Consider the following 24,211-nt stretch of genomic DNA (forward strand, 5'->3'; position numbering starts at 1 on the left):
TGAGTAGGTTTGCCTCCCCATTTGCCTCCAGGGCTAGGCAGTCCTCACGGACACAGCAAGTTGAAGGGAGGGCAGGAGGCCATGGGTCAAGGGAATGACCTGTCTTTCAGCACTGCTTTAAAGGACACTGCATCTGGCTGACGCCTGACATCCTCAAACGAGATGGCAACTGGGGCACCTGGAGTCCATTTGGCTCCTGCTCGCGCACCTGTGGTACAGGTGTTAAGTTCAGGACCCGCCAGTGCGACAACCCACAGTAAGTTGACCCTGATGTTTCCCAGCTCTCCTGGGTGGCAGCTGTGGTTCCTGAGGCCCCTTCCTATCCTGCACGGTCCCTATTGCTGCATGCCAGTTCTGGAGAGGGTGCAAGGGCTGGCATCCTGTTCGCTGGGAGGAAGGTGAGACTCAGAGAGGGAAGCCTCATGGCCCTGGTTGCGCAGCCTGCTGGGAGCAGAGCCAGCCCTGGAGCCCTGAAAACCTGGTCTCCTGGCCTGCTATCCATCCCCCCACAGGCTTTGACCCTCCTCCAGACACTGGCTTGCTCTGTCCTTCTTGATCAAGTGTATCAAGGACATAAGGTGGGACAGAGAACAGGAATTAAGAATAAGAAGGAGGAGGGCTCTCTTGGTTCCCAGGATGCTAGGAACCTGAGCAGGGGGAGCAACTGTGTGTAGTCAGGCAAGGGGCAGGGCCAGCAACATGCTGCCTGAACCCAGCTACCCAGGAAAGAGATAACCTGGAGAGGCTGCCCCCATGCCCACTGGACTCCTATTGCCAACCATGCTCCCCTTCCTGCTTCCCAGGTTTGGGGCCTGCTGTGCTGTCCTCCCTAGCCCCTCCCCGTCCCTCTCATCCCCCCACCCACTCCACCTTATAAAAGGCTTTCTGGTGCATGCCCCCTCCTCGGCCCATAGCTACTTACTTATTCATGCCCAGGCCACTCTTCCTGTCTGAACCCTTAGCCTGGGTCTCCACCAGGGCAGTGCCCATGGAGAGAGCCATGTGGAGCCAGAATGCCTGGGTCCCGGACCCCTGCAGCCCCATGTAAGTCAGGGTGGGTCACTTAGGCCCCGCCCCCTGGGCCTCAGGCAGCCTGCTCATGGAGTGATTGTGAGTGCACATACAGTAATGTGAACAGGACCTGGGTGCAGGAAAACTCCCCACAGATGTCAACTCACTGGTCTTCCACCTGCCCATTAGCAGCCCTCAGCTCCTGGGAGACATGTGGCTTTTGTCTTTCTCTCTTTGGCCAGAGTTTTAAAGATTTTAATTTACATGAAAATGTTAAAAATTTGGAATTTCACATAAAGAAAACAGATTTCTAGCTTCCAAATTGGGCACCATAGCAATACAGGTTAATGGGCAACTCAGGTTGCCCCCCCCCCTCCCCACAGCCATCTTCACTCACCTCCTCTGCCCACCTGAACCCCTAGATATTTGAGTTGGGGTGACTAGACCCTAAGCCTCATCACCCTTCTTTGGATCCTGCTATGGCCTCATCCAAAATTGTATTATGACTTTCTGTGCATGAACATTTTTCTGGGGGAGCAGGTCTCTAGCCTCACATCAACTTCTCAGAGGAATCTGTGCCCCCAAATTTAAGCCCACCCAGGTCTCTGGTGCCCATCGAGACTGCTAGGTTCTGCCTTTGCAGCAGCTTCCCTGTTCTGCTCGGCCAGGCTGCTGCATTTTCTCTGGCCATGCCCTGAACTAGCCACCAGGGAACCAAAGGGGCTCAGCAGTAATAGCTCTGGGTAGAGGGATCAAGTCCATGTTGGCCAAGAAGAGATGGGTGTCCTGGGCTGCAGCAGTGGGAGAGCCTGTCCCTCAAGGTCACTTGTGCCTCGGGCTGGCCACCCCAGCTCCTGCTGGGGCCTTCTCCTACAATTTCTGACTACCTCCTGCCCGGGGCTCTAGGCTTCCATCCTGACTAGGAGCAGAGACAGGAAGGGGCCCAAAGTGTTCTGCCCCTGACTCCCCTCATGCAACCCTGGGATGCTTGCCTCAGGATGAGATTGACCAGACAGGAAGTTAGAACTGCAGAGGCCATGGGATTCTGGGTAAGGACTGTGGGGTTCCCGGCTTGTGGTGCATGCCTGGCATGCAGCAAGCACTCAATAAATGACTCAGCTGCCCCCTTCACATGCTGATGGAGTAACTTGGGCCCAGGGTGGAGTTGAGAGAGCAGGTTCGGCCTGACTTCCCCACTCTCCATGGGCATCCAGGCCCTGATTCCTCCTGCCTGATGCTGGGTTCTCAGGCTCCAGCAGACTCACCCCCTGGCCTGGTTCAGTGGAGAAGAGGTACACATTCTGACCTTTTTCACTTGCACACTCTAGGAATTTACCCCTCGGGCTTGCCCAGATTCCTTGATGGCAGCAGGGGACAAGGGCAAGTGATGGGAGCAAAGCTGTCAGGACAGCCTGTGAGCCCATCTGTTCCTGAAAGCCATCAGTCCCAGAGAATAGCCAAGCCCTGCCCAATGCCTGCATTCCCTGTCAGACAGCATGCAGCTATGGCGACTGTTTATTTACGCGGGCCTCACGCACATCTGTGGGAGACACGCACAGCTGCAGCCCAGAGCATTTCTGAGCTCAAGGGCTCCACACAGCCTCTTTGTCAGAAATGTAAAACGTGCCACCCTTTCATTCATTGTCCAGGGGACAACTGCTGGACTTCATGCTGCCCAGTTTAGTTATTATACTCCCTGTGCTAGTCCCCAGTTCTTCCTATGACACTGGGACTAGTGTGAAGACTCCCATGCAGCTCTGCTAGACCCTGCTTGCAGGATTGAGTTCCCACTGTTCTTGCTGCTCATACCCTTGTGATTATAAAACTGCAAACAATCCAGTCTCTAGTATTTCACTTGCTTTTCCACTCCCCAAATTCTCTAGCTCACTCTGTTTTGGAGTCAATATGGATTTCAGTTCCAATCACTATGCCTCCTGCCTGGGCTGGCCAGGGATTCCAGCAACAGCAGACCCTTCCTGCTTCCCCCACGGTTGCTGCTGCTGCCCTGGCTTCCCACACCTGCAACCAGGCCTATACCCCCTTCTCCTGGTGACAACCTTGTTGGTATTGTCACTGGTCTATGATATTATCAGTGACTCTGGCATCAATCTCAGAGTTATCCTTTCTTTCAATCTCCTATCAAACACTGAGGCCTCTTGGTTCGTCCACAAGTTTTTCTGATATTATTCCCACTGACCCCCTGGAGAACACAGTGCCATGGGAGCGGCCTCACAGAGGCAGCTCTTTCTTGTCCACTTTACTGTGCTGCATGGCATCCACCCTTCTTGTTGCACGCAGAGCATGACTTGCTCAAGTCTCAGGTGAGGCCTTGGGTTCTGTCTGGCTCTACCATTATTGGCATATGGCAGCACTATTGCCCCCCAGTTCCTCCCAGTTTCTGGCCTGCCGCAGCCCATCCTTCACCTTACAGTTGCACCTGCAAACCAGAGCCAGTGCCTTTTCTGTGGGGCTAGTTTGCTGTGGATTGTTCTCAGTGAAGTGAGGGAATTACAGAAACAGACCAAATTCGCTGAGGTAGAGGAAGGTGGGTGGAGTGTCCACTGTGTGCCCCACACTTGGGAAGAACCCGTGCAGTGGGATTCTGCTATTTCAGAACTGCTCTTTGAGTGCCCACCCTGCGTCAAGCACAGGCACAGACCTCAATGTAGAGGAGACACCACAGGGCCCTAAGGGAGGATTACCAGCCCTCTATACCTGATGCTCTGGGGCCTGGGAGGCTGGGGTTCTGCCTTGGTGTTGTATCCAGGACAGGACAGGGCAGGCCTGGGTCCCGTCAGTCAGCAGAGCTAACCCTACACCTGAGACTCAAGGATCCCCCAAATCTACAAGTGGAGCGCTAAGTACTGGCATCTTCCTGGTGGCACCGAGCGGCAAGTCCTTTGCCTTCTCTTCCAGCCCAGCCAACGGGGGCCGCACCTGTTCAGGTCTTGGCTACGATTTTCAGCTCTGCAACTCCCAGGATTGTCCTGACACACTGGCCGACTTCCGTGAGGAGCAGTGCCGGCAGTGGGACCTGTACTTCGAGCATGGTGATGCCCAGCACCACTGGCTACCCCATGAGCACCGGGATGGTGAGGCTCTGAGTGGAGGGCAGAGTGAGGCTCAGGACAGGTCAGGGTGGGTAGACTGGAGATCACACTTCCTGTGAGTCTGTGTGAGCAAGGCTGTCAGCCATGGGCTACTGGGGCCCACTCCACAACTGAGGCTGGGGCTTGAGGCAGGACTACAGTCCCAGAGGGGCCAGAACACTGGGCCTGGCCCAGGATGCACGGGAGAGACCAGGAGGCTCAGCAAGTGCCAGGCTCTGCTGCCTCCATCCGTTGGAGGATGCTGTAGGTGTGTTATTAAACCCACTCAGGGATGGAGGTGGGGAAGGAGCTGAGTGGATCTTGCCAAGGAGCCAGGCTACTTTAGCCTTCTCATATTTCAGATGACAGTCAGAACTCAGTCAAGTGTCCGAAAAGGTAACATGAACTACTTTATGTGCTCAAAGGTATTTATTGGCTCCTAGGAACTAAAATGCCTGCCAGCTTCAGGCATGATCCTGTTTGTATTCTGTTTGGTTCCCCTCCCTCATGGTGGAATTTTAAACATGCAGTTTTTGTTCCTTCCAGGCATTGGGCAAGGGCAGGCTCCCAGAATGGGCCCATCTCCATCATCCTGCCTGTGATATACCAGCAGAGTGCCCTGGAGGCAGGGGAGCCAGCACAGACACAGGCCCCCTGGAGGCGGGCTGCAGCCTGGCAGGCAGGGTGGATAGCCATCAAATAACGACCCAGCGTTATTTGGAGTGACTTCTGAGAGAAATACTGAGAAGGGAAGATGCCAGGGACCCAAGACTGAATCAAGTGGTGTCTAGCCTTATTTGGGGTTTTAGAGAAGGTTAATTGAAGAGGGTCTTCAGATGAAAAGCTGGCAAATAGCCATTTGCCTTCCCCTGGGTGTCAGGGCCTTAGGGGCCTGAGGCCTGGGCTGCTCCAACAACATCCTGGTTCATCTGGGAAAAGCTCTTCCCAAGTCCCTGAGACAGAAACTCAAAGGGGGTTGCAGTCTCCTGGCCCCTTTCCTTTTCCTGCCCCAGGGCAGGTGCATGGGGGGGGGGGGGGGCAGGGGGAGGAGGGAAGGAGGAGGGTGCGGGAGGGAAGTAAGTCTTAAGAAGACCCTCATGGGGAATTTCTCATGAGTGGACTTGGGAAAGAAGGTGAACAGAGCAGCCCACACTTTTCCCTAGCACCCCTCTTCCCTTTCAGCCAAAGAGAGGTGCCACCTCTACTGTGAGTCCAAGGAAACCGGGGAGGTAGTGTCCATGAAGCGCATGGTGCATGATGGGACACGATGCTCCTACAAGGATGCCTTCAGCCTCTGCGTGCGAGGGGACTGCAGGGTGAGTGCCCCGGTGCCAGCGTGGAGCTCAGGATCTCTGCTTCAGGGAGTTTTGAGAGGACTCATGCAGAGTGTTAGACACAGCACTTGGAGCAGGGCAGACCCCCAGCAAATGTTGGCCTGCCCCTCCTCTGTGCTGGAGGCTCTCAGCATTTAGTATGCCTCAGAGCAACATGGGGAACTTGAGGCTGCTCCTGAGAGATTCTAATTCCTAGATTGAGGCTGGGACCCAAAAGCAGCATTTTTATGAGCCTCCAAGTGATTTCAACACACACAGTCCTTAGTGACCCTGCCACATCCTGGCACTCTGATGGGCACTGGACAGCTTTCTCTTGACTAGGGTGGCCCACCCGGGTTCTCATTGTTTGGTTCTTTGTGGAAATGCCTGCTGTGTTTTCTGTTGTCATTATTATGTCTCTGGCTTCAATCATAGGCTGACACAGGAAACCACTGCGGGGTAACCTCAGCATACAGTAATAATTGAACTCAGACTTGCCTCCTGCCAGATTCCCTGAAACAACTGGACGACTCTGTAGTTTGTGTAGACAGGACTGAGTGTATGTGCCATGCAGACTGACTCTCCTAAGGAGTCTCTCAGAAAAACTGTCAGAATGCTGTCACCCCTAGCGGAGGGAATGAGGCTGGAAGCACAAGGTGGGGATGTTGGTCAGCCCCTCCACTCAGGTAGGACCATGGCCTGAGCTGCGTCCTCTAGGATAGGAGGAGGCTGGCTGAGTCTGAACCTTGCAGGGAGGCCAGGCCACATGGTCTGCTCAGACAGTGGAACCAAATCCTCAGCGATGAAGGCAGCAGTGTCTCCTCTGTACCCACAGGGCTTTGATTTATGGAGGTGACAGTGAGGACACAGAGAGGCCAATGCCATTGAAAGAAGAATTTATTACTTACATTTTCCAAGAGAAGGGTGTGCCATGCCTTGCAGGGCCACATGGGGAAGCACCAGGTGTTTTGGGGGCAGAAAGGGGCAGAAGACTAGGCCAGAGCTTTCACTGGGGTTCCTGGTGGAAAGGGGAGCAGGACAGGGGAAGCAGGTTAGAACTGGCCAGTCTGAGGAACTCTAGCAGGCTTCAGCTCTAGGGCTGGTCTCTATTTGCCTGCTGCCTAGCCCTGGGACAATTTGGGGCAGGGAAAATATTGTTCTGATCTGTGACAGATAAGGCATATTTGCATCTTAAAGGTGTGCTCCCCAGCCCTTACCATCTCTAAGGATGGCTAGTCCTAGGACATCATAAGACACATAAAATTAAAAATACATATACGTGACTGATACAGGCAATAAGCATGGGAAAGATTTAGTAGAAGAAGCTTTGAAAGGCAGCTTCTAAATGCTTGCAAAAATAACGGAGAAGTCAGAGCATTAACTTACCATCTTAGTGGGTGCCGGGGTCCAACCCCAGCAGGTCCAGGGGTTCCCAAAGGCATAGACGGAGTCGGTGAAGAAGGAATGACACGGAGACAGCGTTCAGTTGATCAGCAGCCTAGCCAGGATCTCCAGCCAAGTTCTGGTCTCGATCTCCAGAGAGGTTCTGCCTAGGATCTCCAGCCAGGTTCCGTGTCCATGTTCTCTTGCTAGGTTCTCCAGGCTCTCCAGCCAGGTTCTGCAGCCATGCTCCGTCACTAGGTTCCCCAGCCAGGTTCTGCAGCCAGGTTCAGTCACCAGGTTCTAGTCAGGTCCTCTTGCCAATTTCTGCAGTCAGGTTCAGTCCAGGATCTTTTGCCATGTTCTCTCGCTAGGTTCTGTCTCTAGGTTCTGAGGCCAGTTTCTGTCCAGGATCTTTTGCCATGTTCTCTCCAGCGAAGTTCTTCTGTCTCTAGAGAACGTTCTGTGTAGGTTCTGTGCCTAGGTTCTGTCTCTCTCTGTCTCGTTACATCTGTATTTATACCAGTTGATTCAATCCTATCAATCTCTATTACAAAGGTTAGGGCGTATCTTATCTCCATTCCAGGGAGTAAAGATTATGTAGCTTAAGCATGATTGTTCATAGTTAAAGTGATTAATTACCCGCCTGGCACTTAGTTGAGAGGTTTTATTCCCTCCCTAACTTCAGGGGAAAATCCCTACCTGAGGAAACAACCTTTCTCAGAGAGGAGACCTTGGTTAAAACACATAGTGCCAAGAAGGTGAGCAAACATATTAAGAACAGTATGCCATATATGCCAGGTCCCTTGAAACAGCAAGCATGGGCCGGCTCCCGGCAAATTCCCCCTTTTTTACTTTTTTAAAAGCAGGCATTAAAAAGAAAAACCCGAAATGCTCTCTTGTATCCATTTTAAGAGTAGGATTGGCACTTTCCGCTATTACCTGAGTCCTGATCTATCACCCCAGGGAGAGCTTTCCAATCCTGCACTTTCCCGGGGTGGAAAGGCTGCAGTGGGGTTAAGGATAAGGCTCCTTGGGCCTACCTCCTCCCATGCCTTTACGTTTACCTTTCCTTCCTCAGAAAAGCATGGACATACTTCTTATATAAAATGTTCTGTCTGACTGGGAGTAACCTTAATTCCTCTGCTAGCAAGCATATGTGTTAAAAGATCAATACAGAGTCTTATTTCTTTAGACTCAGTATAGCACATCTTCTTAATCTAAATTCTGTACTATCCACCTTCTTACCCTACTTATCCTCTATAGGAGGGTCTGTAGCACCCTGGTGGAGTCCTATCCGTCCCGAGTGTGGGGGTTCTCAATGGGGGGGGGGGGGGGGGAGGCTTACCTAGGGGAATCCTGTTCCAGGGCTTCCCAAAGGTGTGGACGGAGTCGGCGAAGACTATCCACCCTCTTCCTATGGTGGAGTCCGATCCGTCCCGAGTGCGGGGCGCTTACCTAGGGGTCCCTGTTCGGGCGCCAGATGCCGGGGTCCTGTCCCAGCAGGTCCAGGGGTCCCCAAAGGTGTAGACGGAGTCGGCGAAGAAGGAAGGACACGGAGACAGTGTTCAGTTGATCAGCAGCATAGCCAGGATCTCCAGCCAGGATCTCCAGCCAAGTTCTGGTCTGGATCTCCAGAGAGGTTCTGCTTCGGTTCTCTCACTAGGTTCTCCAGCCAGGTTCGGTCGCCAGGTTCTGTAGCCAGGTTCTCCAGCCAGGTTCTGTAGCCATGTTCCCTTGCTAGGTTCTCCAGCCAAGTTCTGGTCTGGATCTCCAGCGAAGTTCTGGTTTGGATCTCCAGCCAGGTTCTGTGTCCATTTTCTCTTGCTAGGTTCTCCAGCCAGGTTCTCCAACCAGGTTCTGTAGCCATGTTCCCTCGCTAGGTTCTCCAGACAGGTTCTGTCCAGGTTCTCCAGCCAGGTTCAGTCACCAGGTTCTAGTCAGGTTCTCTTGCCAATTTCTGTAGTCAGGTTAAGTCCAGGATCTTTTGCCATGTTCTCTCCAGCGAAGCTCTTCTGCCTGTAGGTTCTGTGTAGATTCTGTCTTCTAAGTTCTGTGTGTAGGTTCTGTCTTCTGAGTTCTGTGTTCTAAGTTCTGTGTTCTTCATGCTCCCGGCAAGTGGGAGCAGCCAGCTTCACTCCTGACATTGACAATTTAAGAAGAGGTTAAGTATTTCATTAATTAATGGTGGTTTTAAATGGTAACAGCAAGCTGATAATTTTTACATAATTAGAACAAACATATACTTACATTTATATAAGCTCATATTGCAAAATTTAGAAAGCAGAGGAGATAAAAAAGAAAGATTGAAAACACAAAAGACATGGGGTATTAGTAAGATGAACTATATAACTCCTAACACTACAGGTGAATGTGAGATTCTTATTTTAAAATAATCTAATTCTAGGTCAAAAAATATTATCCAATGGATGTTGTCAATTAGAGAATATCAAAACACAATGACTTGGGAAGGTTAAAAGTGAAATGACATTAAAAGAGGGTTCCAGAGAATGAAAGATATGTGCACCTGTAGCATACATACACCGCAAGGAATCAAAAGAGAATGAATAAAATGAATCTCATAGGGGCATTTTGTTTTGATAAAGGGCACCATCCACTACCTTGATAAAGTAATAACATGCTATCAAATATATCACTTAAAAACTGCTATGAAAAAGGAGAAATTGAAATAAGCTGGCATATATCTGATATGATAGCTCACTGATAGGATTTCCTAACAGATGGGAAGGGAGGAAAGCAGCTCCTTTTAGTTCTGTGCCCCTTGCCATGTGACAGATGCCCACTGTCACTACCAGCCACTCCCCCCTTGGCTGGAACTGAAATGGAATCAAGCTGTGAGCCTCCCCTGGTCACAGCAGCCATGCAGAGCAAATCAGGGACACATGGCCATCCCCAACCTGAGCTATCATTGGCCCCATTAACCCTTTAGAATCTAAAGTGAGATTTCAGGCCAGTAGAAGGACCCTGTGCTTCCCTGGCCTCTTGTACTTGGTTAGTCATTTCCACCTAGTTCAGTTCAGACCACTATGTCTCCTGAAGGTCTGTAGACACTTACCAAAGACAAATAGGTGTTCCCTGAGCCAGGTGCTTGCCTGCACCTGGATGGTCACACCACCTGAGATGAGCTGGCCAGCAGCTGCCCAGGCAAGAATCTGCTGAGTCACTCTTCTAGGTAGCAGGGTCCTTTTGACTGTGATTATTAGACATCCTGATTTCAGAAACAATGAAAGGTGAAATGAAATGTGTCTTAGAACGGAGGAGAAATTATGACAGGATATTTTAATATCTCTCAAAGTTTGACAGATCAAGTCGTTCATTCACTCTGGGGTTTTTTTGTTAATCATCTGTGATTCACAGAACAAAAGCTCAGAGCAACTGTTCTCAAACATCATGCTGCTTCATTTTCTCTTGTCCAGATACCCTTCTTCTCACCCAACCAGGTGGGACTTCCACATACTGTCTTTGTACATGGGCTGCAAGCCTTTTTAGAGGGAACACAGGAGTCGATGGAGAACTCCTAAGAGCTGCTCTCACCGAAGGCATGCAATCTCTGTTGGTGGCTCCTGTCAGTCAGGCTTCAGAGTCTGAGACGGTGCCCTCCTGATGCCATGTCCTTCACTGGTCTCTGTGCACATCTGCGTTGGCATCCACCTGCCTCTACAGCTCTGAGTCTTTTCACTTCTAGTTATTCTGCAGGAAACCTAAACATTGATCCCCCTCAAATGAGAGGCTGGAGCAACCCTTCCAGGGAATACACTGCTAACTTTCTGCACCCAATTCCAGTGTGGGGGCTTTTCCCTATACCAGCAAGCAATTCTCTGACAACAGCTGGGTGTCCTACAATTCAACTTAGTTCTGACACTATCTACCTGAAGATAATGTCAGATCCCACAGGTTAAGGGCTCAGTCTTACAATACCACCCCCACCCCTTCAGACTTCCATCAAAAGTTCAGTTGTCACCTGTGCTTCTGACCAACTGGCTATAGATTGGAGATTCCCACAACCCCCTCTTTGGGTTTGATTAATTTGGTAAAGTGCCTCACAGAACTCATAGAATTATTTCACTTACTTGATCACTAGTTTATGATAAAAGGATATAACTCAGGAACAGCCAAATGGAAGAGAAACATAGGACCAGGTATGGGGAAGAGGCAAGGAGCTTCCATGCCCTCTCCAGGTGCACCACTCTCCAAAACTTCACCTGTTCACTAACCCACAAACTCTCCAAGCCTCACCCTTTGGGGTTGTTGTGGAGGTTGCATTTACATAGGTATTGTTAACCTAAAGATAAAATACCTTCCAAAGTGAGAGGCAACAAGCGTTTATTTGAGATCAAAGCATAACTATTCGGGAATAACTGATTCAGACAGAAACCCAAATAGTGTTCTGACAAAGGCAACGGGTATTTATGAGAAGGGGAAAGGGAAGAATTACATCCATAAAAGGAAGGCATTTCTTTGATGCCAGTAACATAACATAATGATGTTAATTCTAAACAACTTTTTAATTTTCAGTCCAGTGGTCATAATAACCGCTTTCTTATTATCTTTGCAAACAGTTCTCGGGGCACAGTGTTGCTTTAGGCCCAGTCCCAAGGTGATTCTACCCTGTTCTAGCATTCCAAGGTTTGAGGCATAAGATGTGCAAGGCAGTTCCTGTGGGGTAGCAGCTCCAGCTGCATTTTAAAGTGGCTCCTTATCTTTGTTACATTTTTCCCATTTTGATGAATATTATTCCTTGAAAACATCACTGATCAATTACCAGAAAGCAGCACTGATAAGTTATTAAAAGCAATGGTCCTCCATTGTCAGGAAGGTTCATTATCAGTATATCATGCCATTGCCAGTCCCTTGTCACCAGGAAAGCTCATTCCCAGTATGTCATGTCCTGCGTAGAAGGGAAAGTGGTTTCTTTTTCCTAAAGGAACACTGGGCCACACTTGAGCAGCAAGAGCACTGGAACAGGGGAAGGCTGTACCATGATGTTTCTCTAAAGGCAACATCTGGAGGTTTCTCATCTAAGACTTCATCTCAAAATGTTGAGCAACCATTATATGGGGTGGTATCATTTTAACACTGAGCTATGCAAAACAAAGTTTTATAACAGCAAAATTTCCTATAATAACAAACAAAATGCCAAGTCCAATTTGAAGAATAAATCTGAACCAGGATTTATACCCTCAATAAAGCTGTGAGTAGTCAGGTGTTAAAGAACCAAGATATTCAAGAACCATGAGCTGTCAGTGGACACTATATTGAATCATTTGGTTTATGCCCTGATTCTATCTAGTTTTGTCTCTATTTTACCACAGGTGTCTTATCAAAGTATAAGAGGTATTAACAACAGAGCAAACCACCTTGCTTAACTAGGATATGGTCAAAAGGAATTTTATTTTCTAATATAACTCATGCAAAGGAATTTAAAGATTTGTCTGATTGGCTATTGCCATGGTGGTTATTGCAATAGTTGCCCAAGGAAAAAGGGGTTTTCCAAATCTGGTAACTTCCCTAAGGTTGACATCACAGGCATGAATATCCTTGACTATGTGTGTGACTAGTTGCATGTTTTGACCTGAAAAATAGGTTTAAAGATGATGCCCATCTTTTTTCAGGCCGGCAGCCATGGGGGCACAATGAAGGGGGAGGGTGTTGCCACTCCTGGGTGGTGGCGGGTGGGGGAATGCTACCGGAGGACCCTAGATGCTTCTCTAGATCATGAGCTTGGGCAAAAGCGCCTGGTAAAACCGCTTCTCTGGGAGACCTACCAATCTTCCCACCCCAGACATCATCACCAGGACCAGAATGGAAACGACCTTTGGGCCTGCCTTTTCAGCTGTCACCACTATCACCAAAGCGGATGGGACCAGCACATACAAACAGCACCGCAGGACACCTCCTCCTCCAGCACCCTTGCCTACTCCCCTCAGGATGAGAAGGACAGCATGCCCCCCATGAGCACCCCACACCACTCTGGCTTGGCCATATCCATTCGCTCCCTGCACTCCATTCACTACTATGGTCCATGTTCTCGCTGCCTGAGGAGAATGAGGAGCTGGAGCCACTGGTCTTTGCCGAGCAGCTCTCAGTGAAGCTGTGCTGCCAGCTCTGCTACAGTGTGTTTAAGGACTCTGTGATCACCATGTGTGGGCATACATTCTGTCGAAGATGTGCCTTGAAGTCAGAGAAGTGTCCTGTGAACAATGCCAAGCTGCAGTGGTGGTGAACAACATTGCCATGGCCAAGCAACCCTGGGGAGCTCTCCATCCACTGCAAGCATGCTGTCAGGCAGCAGGGATCGGGAATCCCATCATCTTTGAGGTGGACCCCCAAGGGTGCCCCTTCATTATTAAGCTCAGTGCCTGGAAGGACCATGAGAACAGCTGTGACTACAGGCCTGTGCAGTGTCCCAACAACCCCAACTGCCCGCTCCTTCTCAAGATGAACCTGGAGAGCCACCTCAAGGAGTGGGAGCACATCAAGTGTCCCCACTCCAAGTACACATGCACGTTCATTGGGAACCACAACATGTATGAGACCCATCTGGAGACCTGCCACTTTGAGGGCCTGAAGGCGTTCCTCCAGGAGATGGATGACTGCTTCCATGAGATGCACGTGGTGTGGGCCCAGAAGGACCAGGAGATCACCTTCCTGTGCTCCATGCTGGGCAAGCTCTCAGAGAAGATTGACCAGCTGGAGAAGAGCCTAGAGTTCAAGTTCAATGTCCTGGATGAAAACCAGAGCAAGTTGAGCAAGGACCTCATGGAGTTCCGGAGGGACACATCCATGTTGAACAATGATTTATCCCACATCAATTCATGGCTGAACATGGGCATCCTAGGATCCTATGACCCACAGCAGATCTTCAAGTACAAAGGAAACTTTGGGGCCACCAGGGCCCCATCTGATGTCTCTGTGTCTACTCCAGTTGCTCCTCTGACAAGAACATCAAGGTATGGGACACGTGTACTACATACAAGTGCCAGAAGACACTGGAGGGCCATGATGGCATTGTGCTGTCAGTCAGTCTGCATCCGGGGGTGCAAGCTCTACAGCAGCTCAGCGACTGCACCATCATTGTGTGAGATATCCAGTAGCTGCATAAGGTGAACACAATCCGGGCCCATGACAACCATGTGCACACTGGTCTCCTCGCACAACATGCTCTTTAGTGGCTCCCTGAAAGCCATCAAGGTCTGGGACCTTTGGCACTGATCTGAAGCTGAAGAAGCTAACAGGCCTAAACTACTGGGTGCAGGCCTTGGTGGCTGCCCAGAGCTACTTGTACAGTGGTTCCTACCAAATAATCAAGATCTGGGATATCCAGACCCTCAACTGCATCCATGTCCTATAGACATCTGGTGGCAGTGCGTACTCTATTGCCATGACAAATCACCACATTGTCTGTGGCACCTATGAGAACCTCATACATGTGTGAGACATCGAGTCCAAGGAGCAGGTACAGACCCTGACAGGCCATGTTGGCACCATGTATGCCCTAGCGGTCATCTCAACACCAGACCAGACCAGTCTTCAGCGTGTCCTATGATCAGTCTCCCAGGGTCTGGAGTATGGGCAACATGATCTGCACACAGATCCTGGTGTGTCACCAGAGCGGTATAACTGCACTCGCTGTGCCCCAGGGCCGGCTCTTCTCAGGGCCTGTGGACAGCACTGTGAAGGTTTGGACTTGTTGACAGAATCCAGGCCAGGTCTTGGCTTCTTCTGGGCCCACCCTAGGCCTATCCAAGCCAGGTTGGTCTCAGTGTCTTTGCCTGCCCTTTTGGGGATAGGTGGGCAGGCTCACCAGGCCAGGCATGCCCTCCTGATCCTGCACCCAACAGGTCTCTGTCTGGCTCTGTCATCATTGCTGCCAGGATAGTGCCCAGACCCTCTCTCTACACTCCAGGTATAATGCTTGGCCAGTCCATCTTCCATCCCCCTTCCAGAAGGACTACAGGGCCTTTTTACTCATCTTTTTGCTATTTTTAGACTGTACATAGATTTGATTACTTCTGATTGAAATAAAAGTTGCACAGACTGTGGGGTGGGGGGGTGGGGAGGGAGATGATGTCCAAAACAAGTGGAACAACACCAAAAAAAGAAGACTTGAAATTTTGAAGGCATTTGTGGGAAGGAAAAGATAAATGATGTTTTAATTTTGCTTATAAAGGTAAAACTTACCAAATTGCTATAGGTCATATGTGGCAGGGGAAAAAATTCTTATATCTGAAGAATAAGGATAAAAAAATGAGTATCTCATATCAAAAGTCATAAAAATTATAATCATCCTTAGCAATTCACTCATTCCCATGTCATTAATCAATCCTTACTGATCTTGATCCTCCTGTGAGCAGTTTTAGGAATCCAGTTTTTCCTTAGAGTTCTGTAAATCTCCTTCCAGTTCAGTGTTACATTTTCAGTTATAATCTCTTTGAGGATGAAACACATTGGTAGGAATATTTTTTGCCAAAACATCAGAGTAAAACAGTAATTGTATGCAAATGGCAAAAGGCTTAAAAAGGGCCTGGGTTAAAGATCTGGTTAGTTCACATACATACATGTAAAGAATGTAATTGATTAGTTATATATTCTAATCTTAGTTAGATTGACTATATATAAACTTCTCTCAAGATCCCTCTTCCACAAACCTTCTGCAACATCCCAGTTTACATTCCACCCTTTTCTTTAGACAATCATTTTATTTTAGGACAAAGTTTCTTTTTTCTTTTTCTTTCTTTGCCATAAAAAATACCCATGTTCTTTATAGTCTTCCTTATCCAAAAAACACATTTTATTCTCCTTTTCATCAACAAAAGTGCATCTCCATGCTTTATACCTTCTACTGAAAACATGTCTTGTTTTCTGTATACAGTCATTTTGTTTCATCCTTATTCTTTTTTAGTAGTTTTGTAAAATAAATAACCACAGCTCTTTTATAAATTAATTTTGGCATGGTAATTTACACAGCGGTTTGTGCTTTTAAAGGGCCATTTTTTTTCTCTTCAGTGTCTATAGGCAATTTCTGGGTTAGCTCCTGAATGTTTACATTTTAAATATATTTTTTTTTGTTGATTTCAGAAAGGAAAGGAGAGGGAGAGAGAGAAACATCAATGATGAGAGAGAATCATTGATTGACTGCTTCCTGCACACCCCCTACTGGGGATCGAGCCTGAAACCCAGGCATGTGCCCTGACCAGGAATCGACCCATGACCTCCTGGTTCATAGGTCAATGCTCAACCACTAAGCCACACTGGCCAGGCATGAATGTTTACATTTTAAAGACATGATAAGAGACATAACTTTACCAGGATATGTTAGCATTTTAAGAATTTTACATAATTTTTATAACTTATTACTAATATAGCTAAGTAAATATAATGAAATGTTTAGCATTATCTATTTCACAATGCTTCCCATATAATTTGACATACCAAATAAGCCTAATTAGTTTAATATTTTCCTGTATAAAGAGAGAGAACAAATCTCTGAGGTGCTCAAGGGCCCTCTGGAATAGTACTCCCAGGTCAATAAGATTTAATTTAGAATCTGATCTTGGAAAGTTTGTCAAACATATCAACAATTTAAAAAAATTTGGTCAAATAGGATCATAGGCTATTGTAGAACAATACTTAAGTTACTAATCTAATCATGGCAACAAAAGCTTTGCAGGCAAATACAGAAAGTTAAATAGTTATAAGCAAATTTAGCTCTTTTAATATTAAGAAGTCTCAATTTACTTAAGCAATTAAAGACCTGATGATACAGAGTCCAGGAAACCATCTAAATAAAATAGAAAATCTTTGTTTTCCTTTATAATTTCTTACTAACAGCATACCAATAATATAGGAAAATTTCGTTCTTTTAGTAGAGAAATAACATTAAATTTTAGCTTTACATAAGCATACCAATGATATTAAAGCTTAGTTAATCTTTTAAAAACCTTTATAATAACAACGTAACATTAGCCAGTTTAATTATAAGAGTTAAAAATCTTTCTCTTTTTCCATTCTGAAATAAACAGGACAAAATTATTTTCCTTTTCCTTAATGAAAACATATCTCCATACCTTATACCACCTTTTATTGAAAACACGTATTAATTTCTTCTACATTATTTAGAATCTTTAACCCTTAGAAATCTTAATTTTAGTGACAACTAATAAGCAATTATTATTCATTAGATTAGCAAATCTATGAATACATTTTAAAATCTCTAGAAATACAGATTCTTTCACTAGTAAATATATTTTATAATTTTTAGAAACATGTTTCCTTAACCTAGCAAAAATAATTTTATTAAATGACCCAAATATCTTTAGTTTTTCTGTATTAGGAAGCCAAAGGTACATAAATTAAGGTACATAAATTTAAATTCATTTAGCAATTAATGTTCCAGTATTTTACTTAATGTGGAAATGATCTATATATTCAATAACTTTGTTACCAGACAGGGACAGGCCCAGAGCGGGTCTGCCTTGGGCCGGCCTGTAATGTGTGGGGCCTTGACTGCGTGTTGGAAGGATTTCACAAGAGGGGTCCAGAGGGTTTGAGAGTGTGTTTAGTGAAGCTGGGGAAGGGAAACAAAGGAAGCACTTAGGGTGGGAGCAGCAGCAGGGGAGCCTTGGGGGGGCTCTGCTTTGGCTCCCTAGGAACGTTATAGGAAAGCAGGCAGCCAAGGCGGGGCTGCTAGGAAGGGAAGCTCACTGGGCAGGGAAGGTCACAGTCACAGAAGTAGCCAAGGCGGGGCTGCTGTTAGCTCACTGGGAAGGGAAGGTCACAGTCACAGAAGTAGCCAAGGCGGGGCTGCTTGGCTCACTGGGAGGTCAGAGAGAAAAGGGACCTTGGAGACAGGATCAGGGGGTGAGGCCAGGTCAAGCTGCCCTGCCCACCGCTCCCCCGGCTGCAAGTCTCCTGGGGACCCTTAGAGTTTAGAAAGAGGAAGAAAAAATCATGTTTGGGAAGGAGCATGGGTGTACTCTAGAGCGAACCCATGCTAATAGCCTTAGTTTGGGGGGTTTATCTCTATTCTGCAGGTGAAAATCTTAGGGGAGAGTTTCAGCAAAATATTCATCAGCTTTCCAGATGCAATTTTTAATATGCTGATGTGCTTTAATATTTGATCTGCTTTACTGTTTTACTTTTATCTAAGGTCTGTCTAGCTTTTAACGAGGTTTTGCTATTGTTTCCTGACTTCATCTGTCCTTGGGTTAGCAGGCACAAATGACATTAGTTGGGTCTTTGTTCTCTATTTTCCCAGGCCAAGGTGATTCAAGCTATGCATTCTCTGGTTAGGGAGGAGAAGTATAAAACACTCTCTCTTGAGTGTCCTTGGTTTATGGGCAATAAAGTCTTGGGATTCACCAGCTGGCTGTAAAACAGTTCAAATTGTTTGGCCTTGTTTAATTTCCTTGTCTCAGTTTCCCCATTCTACTTGCCCAGGGATTTTCCTAACTTCTCACATTCTGTCTCAATTTCGCCTTTTAATTTTTTTAATCCTTATTCGAGGAAATGTTTTTCATTGATTTTAGAGAGGAATAGAGGAGAGGAGATGGAGAGAGAGAAACATTGATGTGAGAGAGAAACATTGATCGGTTGCCTTATGCACACACTCTGACCAGGGATCAAACCCACAACCCAGGTATGTGCTCTGACTCAGAATAAAATCTGAAATTCTTCAGTGCATGGGAGGATGCTCTAACCACTGAGTGATACTGGCCAGGGCCAATTATTTGTATCTTTTAATTTAACTTAATAGAAATGTAAAGTTTCAAGTTACCAAAAGATTTTGGGTAATAATTTTTAAGTACATATACCATAAAGCAATTATTGAAAAGTTTCACCAAAAAAACTTTTATTTACATCTATTTAATTTACTAAATTTAAATAATTATATTTAGATTAGTCAAACATTTTATGAGACATTAGATACACTTAATTATTATCCCAAACTATTTTCCTGTTGACTAACCCTATAACAGATAGCGTGAACTTATTTTTTAGTAAACCCAGATAAAATATAATTTTATATTAAACATTGCTAACTTTAATAACATTGCTGTTTTAATTAAACCAACAAACTTAAATCTATTTTGATATTAAATCTTTTCCCAAATCACGTGATCCTGAAAAGCTTTGTTAGTTTCTGTTATATTTAATTTATATAAGTGGTTAAGCTCTTTAAGCCAATTAAACAAAGCTTTTTATATAAACCAATTTTTATTAATGTCCTCTACATACACATATATACATAGACATAATCAGAGATCTGATCACTTCATTTAAAAAAAGTTTTTAACCATGAGACAGGTATAGTAAATACCATCTACATATATAAAAGCCTAAGCAACCATTATGACAAATGACCCAAATGGCTGGAAGAACAGGTCAACCAATCGACCAGTCGCTATGACGTGCACTGACCACCTGGGGGAAGACGCTCAACGCAGGAGCTGTCCCCTGGTGGTCAGTGCACTCCCGCAGCCAACTTCCCACGGCCAGCCAACCGCCCACAGTCCCTCCCCCTGGCCAGCCAGCCCCCATTGGCCCCTGGTGCTAAACCATTCATAGATGACCTGCTTCTGGGTCAGAGTTTTGTACATAGCAGAGAAGCTCCCTCGCTGCAATCTATTGAAAGTCAGCCCTTGACACGAGGGTTTGTCTCACTCCCATCCTCTCCCTTCCCCAGGGGCTGCCCACCCGCTGCAGTGATGGTGCAGTGGTGAGGGAAGGAGGAAGGGGGAGGTGGGGAACCGTGTGGTGGCAGGGCGCCAACAGCGGCATCAGCATCCAGCATCTGTCCCTTCCATGCCCAGCCCAGCAACTGTCGCCTCCTCTCCCAACCCCACTGGGGCCTTCGGGCCCCGAGGGTGGGTGGCAGTGGATGCGGCCCCTTTCCCAGGGGGGCGAGGGGGCCAGCTCCCTCCTCGGGGCTGACAGCTAACCTCCCGTAGTCCCTCCCCACTCCTCTCCCCCAGGCCAGCAGGCCCCAATCAGTCTGGCCCTGATTGGCCTGGCCTCAATTGGTCCTGATTGCTGGCCAGACCTAGAATTCATGCACTGGGCCTCTAGTTAATTTATAATAGTTGGAATAAGTTCTTTGTTCATTCAAATGGCTAAAGCTTTAAGATTTGATTAACAGTTTTTAAAGAATGGGGCTGCTTAGCAAAGGAGCCCATATAGCTACTTGTGGGGGTTTTTTATTGTTGACAGATTTTCTTGTATTACAGATGTCTCCATTTTCCTACCTTTTACCACCCTCCACCCAGCCCCTGCCCCAACCCAGGCCTTCCCCATACTATTGTCTGTGTCCATGGATTATGTATTAACCCTTTTCGGTCCAATGTCGAGGCTGACTCAACAGACCAGGCACTAGTAGCAGATCCAACGTCGAGGCTGACTCGACAGACCAGGTGCTAGGAGCAGGTCCAATGTCGAGGCTGAGGTCAACACCGCAAACCGGTTCAACATTCAATCCTGTCAATTAATTTGGACCAGACTGTTTGAATTCCAAAAATAAAATTGGACACAAAGGGTTAATATATATATATCCTATCTAATAAAAGAGAAACATGGTAATTGGCGTACGACCGCTACCGTTCACATTGGCTAATCAGCGAGATATGCAAATTAACTGCCAGCCAAGATGGCAGCCAGCAGCCAGGCAGCTTGAAACTAACATGAGGATTGCTTGCTTCAGTGATGGAGGACTACAATGTTCCCCGCCTGCCTTGCCGGCCTCTGAGCTTGCAGCTTAAGAAACATTGTAACAAATATAGAAGCTAAACAAAACCCCAGAAACCTTCTTTCAGCGAGCCCGGGATCTCAGAGCTGGAGTTATACATTGTTTCGATTATAGAACTGAAACAAACCAGAGGCCTCAGAGCTGGAGCCTCAGAGCTGGAGCCAGAGCTAAAGCTGGCCCAGAATAAAAAAAAAGAAAAAACGGAGCAGTTGGGAGCTTCAGTCGGCCTGAAAACAGCCCTCATCCCCTCACCCAGGCTGGCCAGGCACCCCAGTGGGGACCCCCACCCTGATCCAGGACACCCTTCAGGGCAAACCAGCCAGCCCCACCCATGCACCAGGCCTCTATCCTATATAGTAAAAGGGTAATATGCCTCCCAGCACCGGGATCAGCGGAGCCACAAGGCCTCCCAGCACCGGGATCAGCGTGACAGGGGGCAGCGCCCAAACCCCCTGATCGCCCTGCGGCTCTGTGTGTGACAGGGGGTGGGGCCACAACCTCCCTATCCGCCCTGCTCTGTTCATGACAGGGGAAGGCGCCCCAACCCCCTAATCAGCCCTGCTCTGTGCCTGTTAGGGGGGAGCTCCCCAGCCCCCTGATCTCCCTGCGGCTCTGTGTGTGACAGGGTGCGGCACCCCAACACCCCCCCCCCCACGGGCCCTGCTCTGTGTGTGACAGGGTAGAGCCACAACCTCCCCACCGGCCCTGCCCTGAGTGTGAGAGTGGTGGTGCCCCAACCACCTGATCAGCCCTGCTCTGTGGGTGATAGAGGGTGGCGCCCCAACGCCCCCACCCCATGGGCCCTGCTCTGTGTGTGATGGGGTAGAGCCATAACCTCCCCATCGGCCCTGCCCTGAGTGTGACAGTGGGGGTGCCCCAACCCTCTGATCGGCCCTGCTCTGTGGGTGATAGAGGGTGGCGCCCCAACCCCCTGATCCACCCTGCCCTGAGTGTGACAGGGGGCGGTGCCCCAACTCCCCTATCGGCCCTACTCTGTGAGTGACAGGGGGGAGGCCCTGCTCTGTGCGTGACAGGGGGTGGCGCCGCAACCTCCCCATCGACCCTGCCTTGAGTGTGACAGGGGGCGGTGCCCCAACCCCCCAATCAGCCCTACCCTGAGCGTGACTGAGGGTGGCATTGCAACCTCCCAATCTGCCCTGCTCTGTGCATGACAGGGGAAGGCGCCCCAACTCCCCAATCGGCCCTGCTCTGAGCCCGACCAGGGGCTGCACCTAGGGATTGGGCCTGCCCTCTGCCACCCAGGAGCAGGCCTAAGCCAGCAGGGCGTTATCTCCCGAGGGGTCCCAGACTGCGAGAGGGCACAGGCCCGGCTGAGCAACCCCCCCCCCCCCCAATGAGTGCACAAATTTTTGTGCACCGGGCCTCTAGTATATATATATCCCTAATATGCAAATAGAATGAACAACGGAACGACTGAAAAACCAGTTGCTATGACGTGCACTGACCACCAGAGGGCAGGCATGGAACATGGCAGTTGTTGGCAGCAGGTAACAAAGCACAGAACTTGGTGGACATTGGCCTTGGCAGGATGGTGGAGCAGGTGAGCGAGGATGCCAGACCAAGGCAGGGCACCAGTCACTGTCATTGGGGCGAGCCTCTTGTAGTTACTGAAAACTCTTTGCTCCCACGTGCCACGGTCCCACCAGGCACTCACACCTGCTACCAGTGCTGGCCCCGCTTGCACCCACTGCCAGCGCCAGAGCCGCCACTCGCACCCATCCGCAGGTGCGAGCAGCGGCTGCCAGCCCCGATTGACCCTCATGGCTTCTCTACCCCCCCCCCAGCTCCTGAGGGGTGATCGGGGCTGGCAGCCACCTCTTGCAGCTGCTGCTGGCAATGGCCCCGCTCATACCCACAGCTGGCACTAGAGCCGCTGCTCACACCCGCTGCCGGCACCCGGCGCTGGTCCCAATCACTCAGCACTGTCAGTGGGTGTGAGCAGAGGCTGCCGGCCCTGATCGCCCCTGAGGGCTTCTCCACCTCCCCCTGCTCCTAAGGGGTGATCGGGGCAGCAGCCACCACTTGCACCCACTGCTGGCGCCAGCCCCACTCACACCCACTGCTGGCGCCAGCCCCAATCGCTCCACGCCATCAGCGGGTAAGCCCGTGTCAGCACGTGGTAGCAGCAGCGGTGGGAGCAGGGCTGCCGGCAGACAGGGGACCGGGGACTGTGGCAGGAGGGGGTGGGCTGAGGTGCAGAGGATTGCTGAGACCCGCCCCTGTGCCCACCAAAGCCTCATGGCCCACATTTCCTTTCAAGGTGCACGATTCATACACTGGGCCCCTAGGAGTCATATATATTCTTTGGTTAATCTCTTCTCATCACCCCCAACCTCCCCCCACTGAGATCTGTCATTCTATTCCATGCATCCATGCTTCTAGACTTATTTTGTTTGTCATTTTATTTTGTTTATTAGATTCCACATATAAGTGAGATCATGTGATATTTGTCTTTCGATAACTGGCTTATTTCACTTAACAATAATCTCCAGGTCCATCCATGCTGTTGCAAAGGGTAAGATCTCCTTTTTTACAGTCACATAATATTCCATTGTGCAAATATACCACAGCTTTTTTAAAAAAATATTTTATTGATTTTTTACAGAGAAGAAGGGAGAGGGATAGAGAGTTAGAAACATTGATGGGAGAGAAACATCGGTCAGCTGCCTCCTGCATACCTCCTACTGGGGATGTGCCCACAACCAAGGTACATGCCCTTGACCAGAATCGAACCTGGGACCCTTCAGTCTGCAGGCCGACGCTCTATCCACTGAGCCAAACCGGCTAGGGCATACCACACCTTTTTTATCCACTCATCTACTAATGAGCACTTGGGCTCTTTCCAGATCTTAGTTATTGTAATCTAGAGGCCCAGTGCACAAATTCGTGCCCGTGTGGGGGTCCCTCGGCTTGACTGGTGATCAAGGCCTATTAGGGGGCCAGCTGGCCAGGGGAAGGGACCCTGGGAGGTTGGCTGGCCAGCAGGGGGGAGGGACCGTCAAAGGTTGGCCAGCCAGCCAGGGAGAGGGACCAGTGGAGGCTGGCCGGCAGGAGGCAGGGGCCACGGGAGGTTGGCCAGCCAACTTCCCCATCAGGGCTGCGGGAGGTTGGCTGTGGGAGCACACTGACCACCAGGGGGCAGCTCCTGCATTGAGCTGTTACTGCCAAAGGTGGTCCTGAGTGGGGGGGGGGGGGGGGTGAAAGGATTGAGAAAAGACAGACAAGAGAATGAAAGCTGGGTCTCGGTGGGACACTGCTCCCTGATGAGGAGACAGTGCCAGCGCCCAAAAGCCGTGTCTTTATTTTATAGCAAATGCCACGAGGCAAAGTAAGGGCGTGATCAAGTTGTTTACAGCATTCTCGTGATTTTCAACCCTACTCAACTACATGCACCTGAACTCTAGCACAAGGCACGTGAGGCCACGTGTTCGGACCATAAGTTCAAGCTTACAACCACAGCCGTTGGCTATGATTGTCCTGGGAGGGCCCTGCCCTTCCAGCTGGGACTTGCATGTGGCAATGAGAGGACCCTGTCCTTTCATTAGTCCGAGGCTTGAACCTGGCCAAAACACTGTAGCCATGCCCCACATTGAGCGTCTGCCCCCTGGTGGTCAGTGAGCATCATAGTGATTGGT

The 24,211-nt window shown here is 48.8% G+C and overlaps 1 protein-coding gene and 1 pseudogene across 2 annotated transcripts in view; both read left to right on the plus strand.

Annotated features, from left to right (window-relative positions):
- Nucleotides 1–24,211, plus strand: part of ADAMTS2 (ADAM metallopeptidase with thrombospondin type 1 motif 2) — a gene marked incomplete at its 5' end in the record, with an annotated part of 290,738 nt that overhangs the window by 232,976 nt on the left and 33,551 nt on the right. Inside the window, 3 exons of the mRNA XM_081093309.1 lie at nt 111–256; nt 3,928–4,103; nt 5,283–5,416. Of these exons, the coding sequence (XP_080949435.1) occupies nt 111–256; nt 3,928–4,103; nt 5,283–5,416 (456 nt within the window). The remainder of the gene's footprint in view (nt 1–110; nt 257–3,927; nt 4,104–5,282; nt 5,417–24,211) is intronic.
- LOC308520685 (E3 ubiquitin-protein ligase TRAF7-like) lies at nt 12,565–14,508 on the plus strand (annotated as a pseudogene). The gene has a single exon. The product of its transcript is annotated as an E3 ubiquitin-protein ligase TRAF7-like (transcript).

This window comes from Myotis nattereri, assembly GCF_964212035.1.
Source record: "Myotis nattereri genome assembly, chromosome: 5".
Lineage (NCBI taxonomy): Eukaryota > Metazoa > Chordata > Mammalia > Chiroptera > Vespertilionidae > Myotis > Myotis nattereri.